This window comes from Budorcas taxicolor, chromosome 22 (genome assembly GCF_023091745.1).
Source record: "Budorcas taxicolor isolate Tak-1 chromosome 22, Takin1.1, whole genome shotgun sequence".
NCBI lineage: Eukaryota > Metazoa > Chordata > Mammalia > Artiodactyla > Bovidae > Budorcas > Budorcas taxicolor.
The window spans coordinates 7976660-7997458 of record NC_068931.1 but is presented as its reverse complement, the minus strand read 5'-3'; the positions used below and the strand labels follow the sequence as shown (position 1 = coordinate 7997458).

The window sequence follows — 20799 nt, the reverse complement described above, 5'->3', positions numbered from 1 at the left end:
AGATAAAATGGTGGAAATAACTTATGAAGAGCAGAATAATGTAAAAAGAATGAAAAGAGCTGAGGACAGTCTCAGAGACCTCTGACATCATATCAAATGCACCAACATTCAAATTATAGGGGTCCCAGAAGAAAAAGAGAAAAAGAAAGGGTATGAGAAAATTTTTGAAGAAATTTTTCTTGAAAATTTCCCCAACATGGAAACGGAAATAGTCAATCAAGTCCAAGAGGCACAAAGAGTCCTATACAGGATAAAGGCAAGGAGAAACACACCAAGGCACATACTAATCAAACGAACAAAGACTAAACACAAAGAAAGAATATTAGAAGCATCAAAGGAAAAAGAACAAATAACATACAAGCGAAACCCCATACGTTTAACAGCTGATCTTTCAGCAGAAACTCTACAGGCCAGAAGGGAATGGCAGGATATTTAAAGTAACTGAAAGGGGAAAATCTACAACCAAGATTACAGCACCTGGAAAGGATCTCATTCAAAATTGATGGAGAAATAAAAAGCTTCTCAGACAAGCAAAAGTTAAGAGAATTCAGTACCACCAAACCAGCCTTACAGCAAATGTCAAAGAGACTTACATAGTCAAGAAATACAAGAGAAGAAAAAAGATCTACAAAATCAACCCCAAACAATTAAGAAAACGGCAATAGGAACATATATATCAATAATTACTTTAAATATAAATGGATTAAATGCTCCAACTAAAAGACACAGGCTGGCTGAATGGTTACAAAAACAAGACCCATAGATATGGTGTCTACAAGAAACCCACTTCAGACCTCATGATACACAGAGACTGAAAGTGAGAGGATGGAAAAATATGTTCCATGCAGGTGGGAAGCAAACGAAAGCTGGAGTAGCACTCCTCGTATCAGGCAAATAGACCTTAAAGAAGATTACAGGAGATAAGGAAGGACACTACATAATGATCAAGGTATCAATCCAAGAGGAAGACATAACAATTGTAAATATCTATGTACCCAACATAGGAGCACCTCAATACATAAGTCAAACACTACCAGACTTAAAAGGAGAAACAGACAGTAACACAATGACAGAAGGAGACTTTAACACCCCACTCACACCAATAAGACAGAAAATTAATAATTAAGCACAAGTCTTAAATGATACATTAGATGAGATGGATCTCATTGATATCCTCAGGACATTCCATCCAAATGCAGAAGAATACACCTGCTTCTCAAGTGCACATGGAACATTCTCCAGGATAGACCACATCTTGGGTCACAAATCAGACCTCAGTAAATTTAAGAAAATTGAAATCATATCAAGCATCTCTGACCACAACATTATGAGACTAGATATCAATTACAAGAAAAAAAAATTGTGAGAAACCCAAACACATGGAGATTAAACAACATGTTTCTAAATAACCAACAGGTTACTGAAGAAATCAAAAGGGAAATAAAAAAATTTCTAGACTCAAATGACAAAACGTGACAACTCAAAACCTATGGGATGCAGCAAAAGCAGTTCTAAGAGGAAGTTTATAGCAATACAAATCCTACCGCAAGGGAAAAAAACAAAACCATCAAATAGACAACCTAACGTCACACCTAAACCAATTGGAAAAGGAAGAACAACAACAAAACCAAAACTAGTAGAAGGAAAGAAATCATAAAGATCCAAGCAGAAATAAATAAAAAACAATAGTAAAAATTAATAAAACTAAAAGCTGGTTCTTTTAGAAGATAAACAAAATTGACAAACCTTTAGCCAGACTCATCAAGGAAAAAAAGAAGAATCAAATCAACAAAATTAGAAGTGAAAAAGGAGAGGTTATAACAGACAATGCAGAAACACAAAGGATTATAAGCAATATGGCAATAAAATGGATAACCTGGAAGAAATGGACAGATTCTTAGAAAAGTCCAGTCTTTCAAGACTGAACCAGGAAGAAATATAAACTATGAACAACCCAATTACAAGCACTTAAATTGAAATTGTGATCAAAAATCTCCCAAAAAACAAAGCCCAGGACCGGATGGCTTCAGAGGAGAATTCTATCAAACATTTAGTGAGGAGCTAATGGCTATCCTTCTAAAACTCTTTCAAAAAATTGTGGAGGAAGGAACACTTCCAAACTTATTCTACAAGGCCACCATCACCCTAATACCAAAACCAGACAAAAACAATGCAAAAAAAAAAAAAGAAGAAGAAGAAGAAAACAAAACTACAGACCAATATCACTGATGAACATAGATGCAAAAATCCTCAACAAAATTTTAGCAAACAGAATTCAGCAGCAATTCAAAAAGCTCATACACCATGATTAAGCTGGGTTTATTCCAGGAATACATGGATTCTTCAATATACAAATCAATGTGATACACAATATTAACAAATTGAAAGATAAAAACCATATGATCATCTCAATAGATGCAGAAAAAGCCTCTGATAAAATTCAGCACCCATTTTGGAGAAGGGAATGGCAATCCACTCCATTATTCTTGCCTGGAGAATCCCATGTACAAAGGAGCCTGGTGAGTCACAGTCCATGGGGTCACAGAGTCAGACACGACTGAGCAACTAATGCTACAGCAAACATTATTCTCAGTTGTGAAAAGCTGAAAGCGTTCCCCCTAAGATCAGAACAAGACAAGGGTGTCCACTTTCACCACTATTATTCAGCATAGTTCTGGAAGTCCTAGCTAAGAAGAAAATGAAATAAAAGGAATCTAGATCAGAAAAGAAGAAGTAAATCTCTCACTGTTTGCAGGTGACATGATACTATACATAGACAACCATACAGGTAGTATCAGAAAATTACTAGATCTAATCAGTGAATTTAGCAAAGTTGCAGGATACAAAGTTAATACACAAAATCACTTGCATTTTATATACTAACAATGAAAAATCAGAAAGAGAAATTAAGGAATCAATCTGAGTCACCATTGCAACAAAAAAAATTAAATATCTAGGAATAAACTTACCTAAGGAGACAAAAGAACTGTACACAGAAAATTATAATACTGATGAAAGAAATCAAAGATGACAAACAGATGGAGAGATATTCCATGTTCCTGGATAGTAAGAATCAATATTGTGAAAATGACTGTACTACCAAATGCAATCTACACATTCAGTGTGATCCCTATCAGACTACCAATGGCATTTTTCATAGAACTAGAACAAAAAATTTCACAATTCATATGGAAACACAAAAGACCCCAAAAAGCCAAAGCAGTCTTGAAAAAGAAGAATGGATCTGGAGGAATCAACCTGCCTGACTTCAGATTATACTACAAAGCTACAGTCATCAAGACAGGATGGGTACTGGCACAAAAACAGAAATATAGACCAATGGAACAAGATAGAAATCCCAGAAATAAACCCATGCACCTATGAGTACCTTGTTTTTTACAAAGAATGCAAGAATATACAATGGGGCAAAGACGGCCTCTTCAATAAATGGTGCTGGGAAAACTGGACAGCTATATGTAAAAGAATGAAATTAGAACACTTCCTAACACCATACACAAAGATAAACTCAAAATGGGTTAAAGACCTAAATATAAGACCAGAAACTATAAAACTTTTAGAGGAAAACATAGGCAGAACACTCGATGACATAAATCAAAGAAAGATCCTCTATGACCCACCTCCTAGAGTAATGGAAATAAAAAGAAAAGTAAACAAGTGGGACCTGATTAAACTTAAAAGCTTTTACACAGCAAAGGAAACTATAAGCAAGATGAAAAGACAACCCTCAGAATGGGAAAAAAAAATAATAGCAAATGAAACAACTCACAAAGGATTAATTCCCAAAATATACAAGCAGCTCATACAACTCAATGCCAGAAAAACAGACAACCCAATCAAAATGTGGGAGAAAGACCTAAACACATTTCTCCAAAGAAGACATACATATGGCTAACAAACACATGAAAAGATGCTCAACATCACTCATTATTCAGTTCAGTTCAGTTCAGTCACTCAGTCATGTCCGACTCTTTGTGACCCCATGAATCGCAGCACACCAGGCCTCCCTGTCCATCACCAACTCCCGGAGTTCACTCAAACTCATGTCCATCGAGTCAGTGATGCCATCCAGCCATCTCATCCTCTGTCGTCCTCTTCTCCTCCTGCCCCCAATCTTCCCAGCATCAGAGTCTTTTCCAAAGAGTCAACTCTTCACGTGAGGTGGCCAAGTATTGGAGTTTAAGCTTTAGCATAAGTCCTTCCAAAGAGCACCCAGGACTGATCAACCAGAATGGACTGGTTGGATCTCCTTGAAGTCCAAGGGACTCTCAAGAGTCTTCTTCAACAACACAGTTCAAAAGCATCAATTCTTCAGCACTCAGCTTTCTTCACAGTCCAACTCTCACATCCATACATGACCACAGGAAAAACCATAGCCTTGACTAGACAGACTTTTGTTGGCAAAATAATGTCTCTACTTTTGAATATGCTATCTAGGTTGGTCATAATTTTCCTTCCAAGGAGTAAGCATCTTTTAATTTCATGGCTGCAATCACCATCTGCAGTGATTTGGAGCCTCAAAAAATAAAGTCTGACACTGTTTCCACTGTTTCCCCATCTATTTCCCATGAAGTGATGGGACCAGATGCCATGATCTTCATTTTCTGAATGTTGAGCTTTAAGCCAACTTTTTCACTCTCCTCTTCCACTTTCATCAAGAGGCTTTTTAGTTCCTCCTCACTTTCTGCCATAAGGGTGGTGTCATCTGCATATCTGAGGTTACTGATATTTTTCCCGATAATCTTCATTGAGCTGACTGTGGCTCAGGTCATGAACTCCTTACCGCTCATTATTAGAGAAATGCAAATGAAAGCTACAATGAGATACCACCTCACACTGGTCAGAATGGCCATGATAAAAAAAAAAAGTCTACAAACAGTAAATGCTGGAGAGGGTGTGGAGAAAAGGGAATGCTCTTGCACTGTTGGTGGGGATGTAAAATGATACAGCCACTATGGAAGACGGTATGGAAACTCCTTAAAAAACTAGGAATAAAACCACCATATGACTCAGGAATTCCACTCCTCAGCATATACCCTGAGGGAACCAAAATTGAAAAAGACACATGTATCCCATTGTTCATTACAGCACTATTTACAATAGCTAGAACATGGAAGCAACCTAGATGTCCATCGACAGAGGAATGGATAAAGAAGTTGTGGTGCATATACACAATGCAATATTAGTCAGGCATAAAAAGGAGTGCATTTGAGTCAGTCCTGATGAGGTGGATGAACCTAGAACCTATTATACAGAGTGATCTGAGTAAGAAAGAGAAAGATGAATATCATATTTAATGTATATATACGGAATAAGAAAAATGGTACTGAAGAATTTACATACAGGGCAGCAATGGAGAAACAGGCATAGAGAACAGATTTATGGACATGGAGAGAGGAGAGGAGAGAGTGAGATGTATAGAAAGAGTAACAATGGAAACCACATTCAGTCAGTTCAGTTCAGTTCAGTCACTCAGTCATGTCCAACTCTTTGCAACCCCATGAATCGCAGCATGCCAGGCCTCCCTGTCCATCACCAACTCCCAGAGTTCACTCAGACTCATGTCCATCGAGTCAGTGATGCCATCCAGCCATCCCATCCTCGGTCGTCCTCTTCTCCTCCTGTCCCCAATCCCTCCCAGCATCAGAGTCTTTTCCAATGAGTCAACTCTTCACATGAGGTGGCCAAAGTACTGGAGTTTCAGCTTCAGCATCATTCCCTCCAAAGAAATCCCGGGGTTGATCTCCTTCAGAATGGACTGGTTGGATCTCCTTGCAGTCCAAGGGACTCTCAAGAGTCTTCTCCAACACCACAGTTCAAAAGCATCAATTCTTCAGCACTCAGCCTTCTTCACAGTCCAACTCTCACATCCATACATGAAAACTACATTACTATAAGTAAAATAGAGAGCCAATGGGATTTGCTCTAAGGCTCATGAGACTCAAAGAGGGGCTCTGTGGGGTGGGATGGGGAGGGAGATGGGAATGAGGTTCAAAAGGGAGGGGATATATGTATACCTATGGCTGATTCATGCTGAGCTTTGACAGAAAACAGCAAAATTCTGTAAAGCAATTATCCTTCAATTAAAAAAATAAACTAAAAAGTGGAAAAAATAAAAAGCTGATTTTGAGACCTAAGGACAAGAAAAAGAGGGCAGTGGTGTAGTGATTACATGACACGGGCTTTTTCTCAAGTGAGATTGCCTCCATGGCACCATCTTTTAGGGTTTCTTCTCCCATTGAAGGGAACTTTGGACCTATGCACCTCTCTAGGTTGATACAGAGTGAGTGTATTCACAGAAGGAGTTCAGTTTCATGTGAATACAGACCTTCACAGTGAACTCTGGTTCTTTCTCTCTCTTTTTTTTGTTGCCATGTAATTGCTTTACAATGTTGTGTTCATTTTTGCTGTGCAAGGAAGTGGCTCAGTCACTGTATACATATATACTCTCCCTGCTGAAGCTCCTTCCCTCTCACTCCCATCCCAACTTCTGGGTGACCACTGAGCACCAAGCTGAGCCCCCTGTACCAGACAGCAGCTTCCCACTGGTTACCTGTTTTACACTTGGTCGTGGGTATTTGTTGGAGCTGCTCTCCCCATTCATCCCGCCCTCTCCTTTCCCATGCCATGTCCACACGTCCACGTGTTCTCTGTGTCTGTGTTTCTAGTCTTACCCTGCAAATAGATTCACCTGTATTATTTTGCTAGATTCCACATTTGTTTGTTAAAACATGATATTTGTTTTTGTGACTTGCTTCACTCTGTATGGCAGATTCTAAGTCCACCCATGTCTCTACAAATGACCCAATTTCATTTCTTTTATGGCTGAGGAATATTCCACTGTACATGTGTACCGCAACTCCTCGATCCGTCTGTCAGCACCTTTAGGCTCCTCCCACATCCGGGCTATTGTAAATAGTGCCGCAGGAGAACACAGTGGAGACAAGACTGCCATGTCAAGGGTTCTGGACTAGAGTGGTGAGGCGAGAGCATGCCCTCAAATCCCTAGAGGAATGGAATTTGCAAAAGAGCCATTGAACAAAAAGACTAAGATTGTTTTTATTCCCGTTACATCCAAATATACATACAATATACATACAAAGTATATTAACAACCTACGACAAGCAGGGTAGCATGGCCAAGCAGTCTAAGGCGCTGGATTAAGGCTCCAGTCTCTTTGGGGGCATCAGTTTGAATCCCAGAGCTGCCAGCTTGTCTGTATCTTTAGGCTTCCCATGTGGTGCTAGTGGTAAAGAACCTGCCTGAAATGCAGGAGACATAAGAGATGCAGGTTTGATCTCTGGGTCAGGAAGATCCAGTATTCTTGCCTGGAGAATCCCATGGACAGAGGAGCCTGGCGGGCAGAGTCAGATGTGACTGAGCAACTAAGCCCATTCCTATTTACTTCTGAGAATTTTTATGTGGCCCCAGACTGTTTTAAAGCTGAAAGTGACCTTAGAGTTTCTACTCTTTAACCTCTTATTTTAGATAAGAAGTATTAATTTTGTGCAACTACCTTGTTAAGTATAAAGAGAGATAACATTTGTCATTGTTTATACATTTCAAAAGAATTCAGGTTTGCAATCAGGACACACAGACATTGTCCCTATTGTGACTTATTCTTCATATCAGTGCAGTTGAGGAATGTGCATGTTACTGGTAGGAATTAGGATATTCAGATGTAAGTAGCACCTCTATTTTCAATTCAGTTGAGTTCAATCACTCAGTCGTGTCTGACTCTGCAACTCCATGGACTGCAGCATACCAGGCTTCCCTGTCCATCACCAACTCCCAGAGCTTGCTCAAACTCATGTTCATCAAGTCGGTGATGCCATCCAACCATCTCATCCTCTATCATTCCCTTCTCCTCCCGCCTTCAATCCTTCCCAGCAGCAGTGTCTTTTCCAATGAGTCAGTTCTTTGCATCAGGTGGCCAAAGTATTGGAGTTTCGGCTTCAGCATCAGTCCTTCCAATGAATATTCAGGACTGATTTCCTTTAGGATGGACTGGTTGGATCTCCTTGCAGTCCAGGGGACTCTCAAGAATCTTCTCCAACACCACAGTTCAAAAGCATCAATTCTTCGGCGCTCAGCTTTCTTTATAGTCCAGCTCTCACATCCAGACATGATTACTGGACAAACCATAGCTTTGACTAGATGGACCTTTGTAGGCAAAGTAACGTCTCTGCTTTTTAATATGCTGTCTAAGTTGCAATATCTTTCCTCCCAAGGAGCAAGCGTCTTTTAATTTCATGGCTGCAGTCACCATTTGCAGTGATTTTGGAGCCCCCAAAAATAAAGTTTCTCACTGTTTCCATTGTTTCCCCATCTATTTACTTTGAAGTGATGGGACCGGATGCCATGATTTTAGTTTTCTGAATGTTGTTTTCAGTTCAGTTCAGTTCAGTCACTCAGTCGTTGCGACCCCATGAATCACAGCATGCCAGGCCTCCTATCCATCACCAACTCCCGGAGTTCACTCAGACTCACGTCCATTGAGTCCGTGATGCCATCCAGCCATCTCATCCTCAGTTGTCCCCTTCTCCTCCTGCCCCCAATCCCTCCCAGCATCAGAGTCTTTTCCAATGAGTCAACTCTTCGCATGAGTTGACCAAAGTACTGGAGCTTCAGCTTTAGCATCATTCCTTCCAAGGAAATCCCGGGGTTGATCTCCTTCAGAATGGACTGGTTGGATCTCCTTGCAGTCCAAGGGACTCTCAAGACTCTTCTCCAACACCACTATTCAAAAGCATCAGTTCTTTGGTGCTCATCCTTCTTCACAGTCCAACTCTCACATCCATACATGACCACAAGAAAAACCATAGCCTTGACTAGACGGACCTTAGTCGGCAAAGTAATGTCTCTGCTTTTGAATATACTGTCTGGGTTGGTCATAACTTTTCTTCCAGGGAGTAAGCATCTTTTAATTTCATGGCTGCAGTCACCATCTGCAGTGATTTTGGAGCCCCAAAAAATAAAATCTGAATGTTGTTTTAAGCCAACTTTTTTTCACTCCTTTCACTTTCATCAAGAGGCTCTTTAGTTCTCCTTCACTTTCTGCCATAAGGGTTGTGTCATCTGCATATCTGAGGTAATTGATATTTCTCCCAGCAATCTTGATTCCAGCTTGTGCTTCATCCAGCCTGGCATTTCTCATGATGTTCTCTGCATAGAAGTTAAATAAGCAGGGTGACAATATACAGCCTTGATGTATTCCTTTCCCGATTTGGAACTAGTCTGTTGTTCCATGTCCAGTTCTAACTGTTGTTTCTTTATCTGCATACAGATTTCAGGAGGCAAATAAGGTGGTCTGGTATTCCCATCTCTTGAAGAATTTCCCACAGTTTGTTGTGATCCACACAGTCAAAGGCATTGGCATAGTCAATAAAGAGGAAGTAGATGTTTTTCTGGAACTCTCTTGCTTTTTTGATGATTCAACAGATGTTACCAGTTTGATCTCTCACTCCTCTACCATTTCTAAATCCAGCTTGAACATCTGGAAGTTCACAGTTCATGTACTGTTGAAGCCTGGTTTGGAGGATTCTGAGCATTACTTTGTTAGCCTGTGAGATGAGTGCAATTGTGTGGTAGTTGGAACATTCTTTGGCATAGCCCTTCTTTGGGATTGGAGTGAAAACTGACCTTTTCCAGTCCTGTGGCCACTGCTGAGTTTTCCAAATTTGCTGACATATTGAGTGCAGCACTTTCACAGCATCATCCTTTAGGATTTGAAATAGCTCAACTGGAATCCCATCACCTCCACTAGCTTTGTTCATAGTGATGCTTCCTAAGGCCCACTTGACTTCACATTCCAGGATGTCTGGCTCTAGTTGAATGATAACACCACCCTGGTTATCTGGGTCATGAAGATCTTTTTTGTACAGTTCTTCTGTGTATTCTTGCCACCTCTTCTTAATGTTTTCTGCTTCTGTTAGGTCCATACCATTTCTGTCCTTTATTGAGCCCATCTTTGCATGAAATGTTCCCTTGGTATCTCTAATTTTCTTGATGAGATCTCTAGTCTTTCCCATTCTATTGTTTTCCTCTATTTCTTTGCACTCTATTGTTTTCCTCTATTTCTTTGCATTAATCACTGAAGAAGGCTTTCTTATCTCTCCTTGCTCTTCTTTGGAACTCTCCATTCAAATGGGTATGTCTTTCGTTTTCTCCTTTGCTTTTCACTTCTCATCTTTTCTCAGCTATTTGTAAGGCCTCCTCAGACAACCATTTTGCATTTCTGCATTTCTTTTTCTTGGGGATGGTCTTGATCACTGCCTCCTGTATAGTCTGATGAACCTCTGTCCATAGTTCTTCAGGCACTCTGTCTATCAGGTCTAATCCCTTGAATCTATTTGTCACTTCCACTGTATAATTGTAAGGAATTTTATTTAGGTCATACCTGAATGGTCTAGTGGTTTTCTCTACTTTCTTCAATTGAAATCTGAATTTTGGAATAGGGAGTTCATGATCTGAGTCACAGTTAGTTCCTGGTCTTGTTTTTGCTGACTGTATAGAGCTTCTCCATCTTTGTCTGCAAAAAATATAATCAGTCTGATTCCAGCATTGACCATCTGGTGATGTCCATGTGTATGGGTCTTCTCTTTTGTTACTGGAAGAGGGTGTTTGCTATGACCAGTGCATTCTCTTGGCAAAACTCTGTTAGCATTTCCCCCTGCTTCATTCTGTACTCCAAGGTCAAATTTACCTGTTACTGCAGGTATCTCTTGACTTCCTGCTTTTGCGTTTCAGTCCCGTATAATGAAAAAGACATCTTTATTGGGTGTTAGTTCTAAAAGATCCTATAGGTCTTCATAGAACCATTCAACTTCAGCTTCTTCAGCATTACTAGTTGGGGCAGAAACTTGGATTACTGTGATATTGAATGGTTTCCCTTGGAAATGAACAGAGATCATTCAGTCATTTTTGAGATTGCACCCAAGTACTGCATTTCAGACTCTGTTGTTTACTATGTGTGACTATCTTAGTTCTTCCCAAGTTAAGGAAAGTGTTCTTTTATGCTTTTTGTCCATTTTGTCATACTTCTTCCTTTCTTTCAGGTCCATGGGTCACAGTCTTAAACTGCACAAATATCACTCCTAATTTTTCCTCTTATGTGTCCCAAGTATCATCCCCCACTCCCTTGGATGACATGGTGACCTATGGAAAGAGTTCTATACGCCAGTTTTTTTCAAACTATAATGTGTGTGCAAGCATATTGTCACAATGCAGGTTCTGATTGGCTTGTTTTTATCAAGCTTCATGAGCTGCTTGTATATTTTAGAGATTAATCTTTTGTCCATTGCTTCATTTGCAGATGTTTTCTTCCATTCTGAGGGCTGTCATCTTGTTTATGATTTCCTTTGCTGTACAAAGAGCTTTTAAGTTTAATTAGGTCCTATTTGTTTACTTTTGTTTTGTTTTCATTGCTCTAGGAAGTGGGTCATAAAAGATCTTTCTGTGGCTTATGTCAAAGAGTGTTTTTCTCTTGATTTCCTCTAAGAGTTTTACAGTGTCCAGTCTTACATTTGCATCTTTAATCCATTTTGAGTTTATTTTTGTGTATAGTGTTAGATACTGTTCTAATTTCAGTCTTTTACATGCATCTGTCCAGATTTCCCAGCACCTGTTATTGGAGAGGCTCTCTTTTCTCCATTGTATCTTCTTGCATCCTTTGTCATAGCAATTATATTCCAATGTAAAAAAATTTTTTACAAAATGTCAAAATGAAGGTTCCACTTCAGCACTCTGGACAGCTCCCAGTGATGCTGGTCAGGGGACCACGTTGAGGAGCAAGGCATCGGTCATCACAATGGTTTCATGTCTCATCTTGTCCTCTCTAGCACTGGCCTACTACCACAAAACTGTTTAGATGTATAAGAAAAAGATCTTATCTGTTCCTTACCACTCCCAAGAGTAAATGTTTTAAATAGTAACTAGGAAAAACGTAAACTGTTTATTCCAACACTGCTGACAGAAGTCATAAATCTAAGCCAATTGTACTGAAGAAGTGTAATTTCACCTTGGCTTTGGGTATCTGTTGAGAAAACAGCATCTTCTGCCCAAATGTCCTCTGTTATTTTAAGCCAGTGTGTTCTAATTCCTGGTTTCTTGACCAATGGATGAAATTTTTATTTCAGAGGTTGGAGGAAAAAAATACAATCCCTTCTGTATGCCTTCAGACACCCCCACTAGGCATAGTTAAGTCCCAGGAAGTGGCGAAGGGTTAGACCTGTGCATCTCAGTGACTAGGTATAAAATAACAATTTGTATCTTCATTGTCTGATTTCCAAAGGCTAATAAGCAGTGTTTTTCCAGTGACAGTGAACGAAACTCAACCTCAAATGAGATGGGCTCACCGTTTATCAATGTTTTGCCTGCTCTTCCTGTTGGAGTTCTTTACTCCTCGGAATCAACAAAGAAAGCTCATTTGTTTCACTTTGTGAAAACTCTTCATTTTTCCCTCAGACTTTCCATTTCACGCTGTGTGAATTTTATTAAGATCTCTTTCACAGAAGCTAAGTGCTGGCTCTATGGGGCCCTAAGGGCTGGCAGTCACAGCCTCTGTAATTTCTAAAGCCTCTTGAGACATTTATTTTCTACCAAAACTCCTCGGAAAATCACAGAGAAGAATCTAAAATCTCTTTGGTGATGGAAGATGGAGGTTGGCCTCATGAGTATTTCATGCAGATCTTTTGGTATTACAGCCTGAAAACACCAACACGGCAGTCCTGTTAATATCCAGTCTGTGAATGGGAACATCATACTAATACTCAGTGCCTCTTTCTGAAGGCCTCCAACTACTTTTAAAAGCTGGCTTAAAATACTAATTAATTATTTTTATTTTAGAATTCAGTTCCATTCAGTTCAGTTGCTCAGTCATGTCCGACTCTTTGCAACTCCATGAACCACAGTACACCAAGCCTCCCTGTCCATCACCAACTCCTGGAGTTTACCCAAACTCATGTCCATCGAGTCGGTGATGCCATCCAGCTATCTCATCTTCTGTCACCCTCTTCTCCTCCTGCCCCCAGTTGCTCCCAGCATCAGAGTCTTTTCCAATGAGTCAACTCTTCGCATGAGGTGGCCAAAGTATTGGAGCTTCAGCTTCAGCATCAGTCCCTCCAATGTACACCCAGGACTGATCTCCTTTAGGATGGACTGGTTGGATCTCCTTGCAGTCCAAGGGACTCTCAAGAGTCTTTGCCAACACCACAGTTCAAAAGCATCAATTCTTTGGTGCTCAGCTTTCTTCACAGTCCAACTCTCACATCCATACATGATCACAGGAAAAACCATAGCCTTGACTAGACGGACCTTTGTTGGCAAAGTAATGTCTCTGCTTTTGAATATGCTATCTAGGTTGGTCATAACTTTTCTTCCAAGGGGTAAGCGTCTTTTAATTTCATAGCTGCAGTCACTATCTGCAGGGATTTTGGAGCCCAAAAAAATAAAGTTGAATTAGTCTTGGTTAATAAAATATATCCATAATCTTGCTGCCTGAGAAACTGTCAGTGGTTTTATTCCAAGAAAAAATTGTTTTAGAGGTGCATGAGTGCTAAGCCGTTTCAGTCACGTCCTACTCTTTGTGACGCCAGGGACTATAGCCCATGAGGCTCCTCTCTCCATGTGATTTCCCAGCCAAGAATACTGGAGTGGGTTGCCATTTCCTCCTTCAGGGGATCTTCCTGACCCAGGGATCAAACTCGTGTCTCTTAAGTCTCCTGCATTGGCAAGTGGGTTCTTTACCACTAGCACCACCTAGGAAACCCCATTTTAAAAAGTCATCATACTTAAATAATTGAAAAGGAATTTGTATTCTGATTTTTTTTCCACTTGAATTTACATTGTAAGAATTTTAGTCAGTTCCCCGGTGGCCAGGTGTTTAGGATTCTGTGCTTTCACTGCTGTGGTCCAGGTTGAATCTCTGGTTAGGGAACTGAGATTTCACGAGCCATGCGGCATGGCCAAAAGAAGAAAAAGAGTTTCAATGTTATTATGTGCTTTCATAAATGACACAATAATAGCTTTGTAATAGTCCATCAGATAAAAATATTATATTTACACAAACAGATTCTGTATGGTGGATATTGAGATTAGTTTCATATTTTCTCTATGATGAAAATAAGAGTAACCAACATTTTTGAGCACTTAATACATGCTAAATGACACTAAAAATATTGTATCATCTCTTAACTGTCATAATGATCTTATGACATGTGTATTATAATTTTTCCTGCTGGAGATGTTGAGAGGAGGGTTATCTTGCTCAAGGTCACACTGCTGGTAAGTGGCTGAGCCAAGGTTCAAACAAATATTCATACATCCATGTTGAGTCTCCTCGCCGGCATGTTGTCTCTTAGTGTATACTGAGATTTACGTAAGGATTCTTCAGTTTGAATAAAAGCTTCAACCTATGTATGCAGATCCTTAAAGTCTGCTCCTTGATTCCTGCTGCAATGAGTATAAAATTGCAGATTTTCATTCTTAACATTTCAAGAGCTATCAAGTCATAGGAGATAGTGCTATGATATCAATGTGAAGGTTGTTAAAACAACAGTTTGTTTTTATTCTTTAAATATTGGTAAGACATGCACTGTCATACCTGAAATTGCTTTTACACTGCTGTGAACACTTCATCTTTAAAATTCCAAATGTGCATGGATATTCACCCATAGTTTCATCCTCGTGCACAGTTTATAGATGCATCGGTTGGTTAGCCGGCTGGTTGGTTGGTTGGTTTGGTCCAGGATGAATCTGCTTCACTCATGCCTGTGTGGGTCAAGGCGGAGGGGGTTACAGGGCGAGAACTGTTGCGCACTTGAGCACATGAAGACCCATCTGTTTCCCTGTCTCTGTTCTCACAGAATGTGTGACACAGGAGAAGGCCTGTTCACTTTTCAAACAAGGGAAGGAGAAATGATCTATCAGAAGGTCCATTCTGCGACACTGGCCATAGCTGAGCAGCATGAGAGATTAATGCTAGAAATGGAGCAGAAGGCCCGGGTAAGGCCCCTTCCTTGGTAACCTAACAGCTTGGAAATGAATGTCCCTGAGCTCCAATGCGCATCGTGTACATGTGGGCCCATTCAGGCCAGCGCCTGAGTGTCCACCCCCACCCCAGCCCTGAGAGCTTGTCCCAATTACCGAACCTCATCTCTCGAATATTCTATTCAGTTTATGACAAAAGAAGCTGTTTGTGGCTGCTGCAGGGAGCCATGCACTTTGTGTATGTACCGATGACCTGTTGCCATGGTTACCCAAAGAGGGGATAGAGTGCCCAGAGAGTCAAACGGAGTGGTGCCCTCTGCATATCTCCACACGTAGCCAGACAATCAGCGATGTGAATGGGGACCCACGATAACAAGGAAAATACGTTTCTACCAGAAAGCGTTCCATTTTTCTTTCTGTCTTTGTATTTATTTTAAATTCTCTGAAACTTCTAGCTCTCTCTGTCCATGTTTCAGAGCCAATACTAAAATGTTTTCAGAAAGCACTTATACTGTTCACCAGTTGTCTATTATCCTGTCCTGGATCTATGCTGTAGTTTCAAGGTTGAGCTTAGAAATAATTTCATAAAGAATCTGAAATAGCAAAATTTACAAGTATCTGAAAAACAATATAAGCTTTACTACTAACTTCTTTGAAAAGCAAACAAAAGAATTATTATTGGTCATTGATCATCAAAAGAGATCAATATTGTCTTTCTGCAGAATTGATAGGGATGCATAAGAACCCATCTATGAAAGGACAAAAGTGGAATTTTGAGAAATAGATGGGTCACTACCCAGAAAAATACTCATAATTCTATTCCATTAAAAGACTATGGGGCTTTCTATGTAGTATTATTTCATTTGGACTTTAAAAAATTTCAGATACGTAATAACTTGAAATGTAAAATAATCTTTTAAATGTAAGAAGACAAAGTGGTTTAAGAAATGATTTTACATTATTCTTAATACATTTCAAATTTTGTCAATACTACATATACATTTTTATCTCTCTATCCAAGATATGGTTTAAAGAGCCTTCCTAATATCTAAGGGTGGCAAGTGCAAGTCACGCTTCCATTTGGCCTTCAGTGGGAGGTAAAAGAGTAGCTAGAACATAAAAAGGATTATTAATATGAGACTATGGGATTAATTGATGAAGCACTACCAGGAGGTTGGTAGGATTTAGTCTTTAGAAAGATTTGGGTTAAATTTAAATTATTTTAATAATTATCTAATTAATATGACATTTTTCTAATGGCTTAAATTGGGAGAAAAAAATGTATAACTACCAAATTTCAAATTATTTGAGTAACTGGCACAATCATTATCAGCCCATATTTATAATCTGCTAGTGTTCATTTTCACCTAAAATTAACAACTGTGAGGTCATTTGCTATTAGTCAACAGGTGTCAAAGTCAAAGTGAAGTCGCTCAATCGTGTCTGACTCTTTGCGACCCCATGAACTTCAGCCTCCCAGGCTCCTCCATCCATGGGATTTTCCAGGCAAGAGTACTGACTGTTTGTGACCCCAAGGACTTCAGCCTCCCAGGCTCCTCCGTCCATGGGATTTTCCAGGCAAGAGTACTGGAGTGGGTTGCCGTTTCCTTCTCCAGGGCATCTTCTCAACTCAGGGACTGAACCCGGGGCTCCTGCATTGCAGGTGGATGCTTTACCCTCTAAGCCACCAGAGAAGCCTTAGTCAACAAGTGTAGTTCTTTACTTCTGATTGTTCTGAGCAGGCAAAATGCTCATAAGTGGAGGCTCTTAGATGGTATTTTCATGAAGGAGAGTCCAGGAGCTCTTTCAGGCAACAGTAATTGTCTGCAGTAAGGACAGCACTCAGTGTGCTGGCTTCCCATTCTGGTTCTCCTACTCATGGACTGTATTATCTTGAGCAGCTCATTTAACCTCTAAATGTCTCATTTTCCTCTGTCTGTAGAATGGGTATATAATCATTCTACTGATTTGGTTGTAATGATGTATCTGTGCATTAATGCATACAAAGTGCTGAGAACAGACCTGGCACACAGGAGGTACCGTGAAAGGTTCATTATTACGATGGTGATGTTGAATAATTTTAAGATCTGCAATGGTGGTGAAGACACGATATTTGGGTTCCCAGCTGTAGCTCAGTAATATGTTCGTCCCTTTCAAGTACACCTGCACCTTGTGCCAAAAGATTTGCAACACCAAATTTAATTCACCTTTGCCTTTGATGCAGTTGTATTTTGTCTTATCCTGTGCCACTGAGAAGCAAGGGGAGAGGAGGGAGGCTATTGCTGTGATGGGGATGGTACAGATGGAAGGTCCACCAACTGAGATCTCAGGCAGTGGAAGCCAGGATCAGGGTACACCATAGACCTGGGTGCTTGAAGATGGAAGGGGAAGGGGACAGATATTAAAATAGCAGGCTCGGGGCATCTTTGACCATCCAGTGGCTTAAACTGGGTGAAAAAGTGTGACTACCAACTTTGAAATTATTTGAGAACACAGGGGAAATTATTAAAGCTACATATTTAAACCAATGGCACCTCTCGAATTTGTTTCTATTGGGCTTCCCTAGTGGCTCAGATGGTAAAGCGTCTGTCTGCAATGCAGGAGACCCTGGTTTGATCCCTGGATTGGGAAGATCCCCTGGAAAAGGAAATGGCAGCCCACTCCAGTATTCTTGTCTAGAAAATCCCATGGACCTTGGAGCCTGATAGGTTACCGTCCACGGGGTCGCAAAGAGTCGGACATGACTGAGTGACTTCACTTTTACTTTCACTTTCATGGAGGTCATAATCTTAGATAAAACACTCCAAGTTCTTCTAATTCTGTTGTCAAAAACAAAGGTGCTCCACTTTGCATGTGCAGCATTTTCAAGGAAAGTTTTCATTGTTTCGGTGATAACAGCCATTCATCAAAACACGCATGTCAAAGGTGCTTGCATGGCCCTGCCCGTGGAGGGTGAGTGTAGGCTGACCTCATCGTCGACAAGACCTCAAAGGCCCTGAAATAATTTAATTTTGGATTTCAATGGATCTGTTACACACATACACATAAAACTATACACACAAACACAAATAATATAAAAGAAACTTCTTGTTTTAATTTGCTTTGTATGTTCTTAAGCTTTACAAGTGCTATGAAATGTCCACAGGGACATGATGAGAAGACATAAATGAAATTTTCAAAACACGGATTTTCCCTTATAGTTTATCAAAAATAAGTGAAGGAAGAGGGGATAGTCATTTCTAACTTTGTAGCAATGTGATTTAAAAGCAAAGAACCCCCCATAATAAAAGTTACAGTTTGTCCTTTAAAAACACAGTGTCTGGAATGCTCCTCTTTTCAGTCATTCTTGCTTCCTCATCACCTGAAAAGCTCTGTGCACAATTTAAGGACAAACAGCATCAGTTCAGTTCAGTCACTCAGTTGTGTCCGACTCTTTGCGACCCCATGAATCGCAGCATGCCAGGCCTCCCTGTCCATCACCAACTCCCGGAGTTCACTTAGACTCATGTCCATCGAGCCAGTGATGCCATCCAGCCATCTCATCCTCTGCCGTCCCCTTCTCCTCCTGCCCCCAATCCCTCCTAGCATCAGAGTCTTTTCCAATGAGTCAGCTCTTCACATGAGGTGCCCAAAGTACTGGAGTTTCAGCTTTAGCATCATTCTCTCCAAAGAAATCCCAGGGCTGATCTCCTTCAGAAATGGAGTGGTTGGATCTCCTTGCAGTCCGGGACTCGCAAGAGTCTTCTCCAACACTATAGTTCAAAAGCATCAATTCTTTGGCGCTCAGCCTTCTTCACAGCCCAACTCTCACATCCATACATGACCACTGGAAAAACCATAGCCTTGACTAGATGGACCTTTGTTGGCAAAGTAATGTCTCTGCTTTTGAATATGCTATCTAGGTTGGTCATAACTTTTCTTCCAAGGAGTAAGCATCTTTTAATTTCATGGCTGCAATCACCATCTGCAATGATTTTGGAGCCCCCCAAAATAAAATCTGACCCTGTTTCCACCGTTTCCCCATGTATTTGCCTTGAAGTAATGGGACCAGATGCCATGATCTTCGCTTTCTGAATGTTGAGCTTTAAGCCAACTTTTTCACTCTCCACTTTCACTTTTATCAAGAGGCTTTTTACAGCATTGGTGGTGTTGAATATGAGCAAGATAGCAAACCACTGGTAATGCCTAAAAAACACCACTGGCAGGACTTAAAGGGGCTACTGTCCAAAATTGTCACTTCTGTGGTCTTCCTAAGCTCCAGTGGATGGAGAAGAACAACATAAGTCTCACGTAAAATGTCCTTCCTAGAAAACAAATAGTTTTCTTTCTCTAAGATCTGTCATTTTACTTGCTTTTGTTACTAGAAATAAAAGAGAGTTAAAGTCACACATTTAACAAACTAGAAACTTTTACTGTTCCCCAAACAGTAAGCCTTTTGAACAGTAAGCATTTAAAAACAAATGATCTTATTTCCCTTTATAATGTAAGATGAAAAGAAATTTCTGGTGTGGAGGCAGCACTGTCTGTCTCTCCAGCCACCCCATTGGCACGTAGTAGGTCTAATGCCACCTGCCTCAGAGGAGGGCAAGGGGAGAGGGGAGAACGAAGTTGTTTCATGTACAACTGACTTAGACTGTGACTCGAAGTTAGTGTATTTGCCCTTCCAGATTTATACATGATCACTGATCTTACCCAGGTATTCACTGCTACCAGCCTATGAAATAGTTCTTGTCTAAGGAGCTGTATGACCAAGGAAATGCTATTCCACGGCATGAACTCCAAGCTGGGTATCTTTTTCACAGTTTAATGTCTCTCAAGTCAGATGAGAGTTAACGGTTTAATTAGCAGCACTGTTCTTTCCTAGTGCTCCATAAAATCATGTGTCTTTCTAATGATGGCATCCTGGAGTCTATAAAATACCATAATACTTGTCGTAAGTATTCTGAAGACTCTAAACTGTTATTCCCAACTGGCACTAAATTATATCTTTCAGTTCTTTTCGAGTCCCTGTCTAACAAGGCGGAGAGTACCGTGTGCCCATTTATACATTTTGAAGAAATAGGAAAGCTTCCAGAATGGGACCTGTCCTGGGCAGTTTGGCTTTCTTTTGAGTGACAGCATTCTTCATACCTGCATTTTATGTGAATCTCTATCAGCTATGAGGGGAAAAAAAACTAGTTCTCCCATACTGAAAAGGTGAAGAATTTGGAAGCAAAATAATCTTATAAGCTATAGACAGGAAAATGTTAACATTTTTTGCAATCTCTTTTCTAGGTTTAGTCATAGAATGTTATGAAATTCTATAAGTTGCTTAAATGTGTGATTTATGATGGCAAATGGTATATTACAACCAAAATATAGGAACATCTGCTTGTGAATTCTTTCTTCAAAATTCTATTCTTGACTCTCTTGCTCAGTATTATCAATTATTAACCAGCAGACAAGAGCCTTCATTATTACTGACAATGACCAGTTCCCTGCTGGGAAATGCTGTTTGCATTTTTGTGAAATTTTCTTTTACTGATTGGCCGACACTGATTAAACTAACACAAGCTCAGTTAGAACAAATTATTATAGTTGATAACTAAAGTGGGCCTGTGTTCCTGATGTTTCAGAACACTAAAGGAAAATTAGTTTCTAAACAAAAACAAAGAAAATACTAATTTCTATCTGCAATAAATACACAAATGAGATGGAAATGACAGGAAGGCAGTATGTAATTTTTCTAATACATCATGCTGAGACATAGTGTGATGGTCAAAATTTTATTTAGATTGTGTGTTTTGTTTTTCT

The 20799-nt window shown here is 40.0% G+C and overlaps 1 protein-coding gene across 1 annotated transcript in view; it reads left to right on the top strand.

Moving 5' to 3' along the window:
• Positions 1 to 20799, top strand: part of DOK6 (docking protein 6) — a 391087-nt gene that overhangs the window by 297209 nt on the left and 73079 nt on the right. Inside the window, exon 6 of the mRNA XM_052660529.1 lies at positions 14883 to 15021. Coding sequence (XP_052516489.1) covers positions 14883 to 15021 — 139 coding nt within the window. The remainder of the gene's footprint in view (positions 1 to 14882; positions 15022 to 20799) is intronic.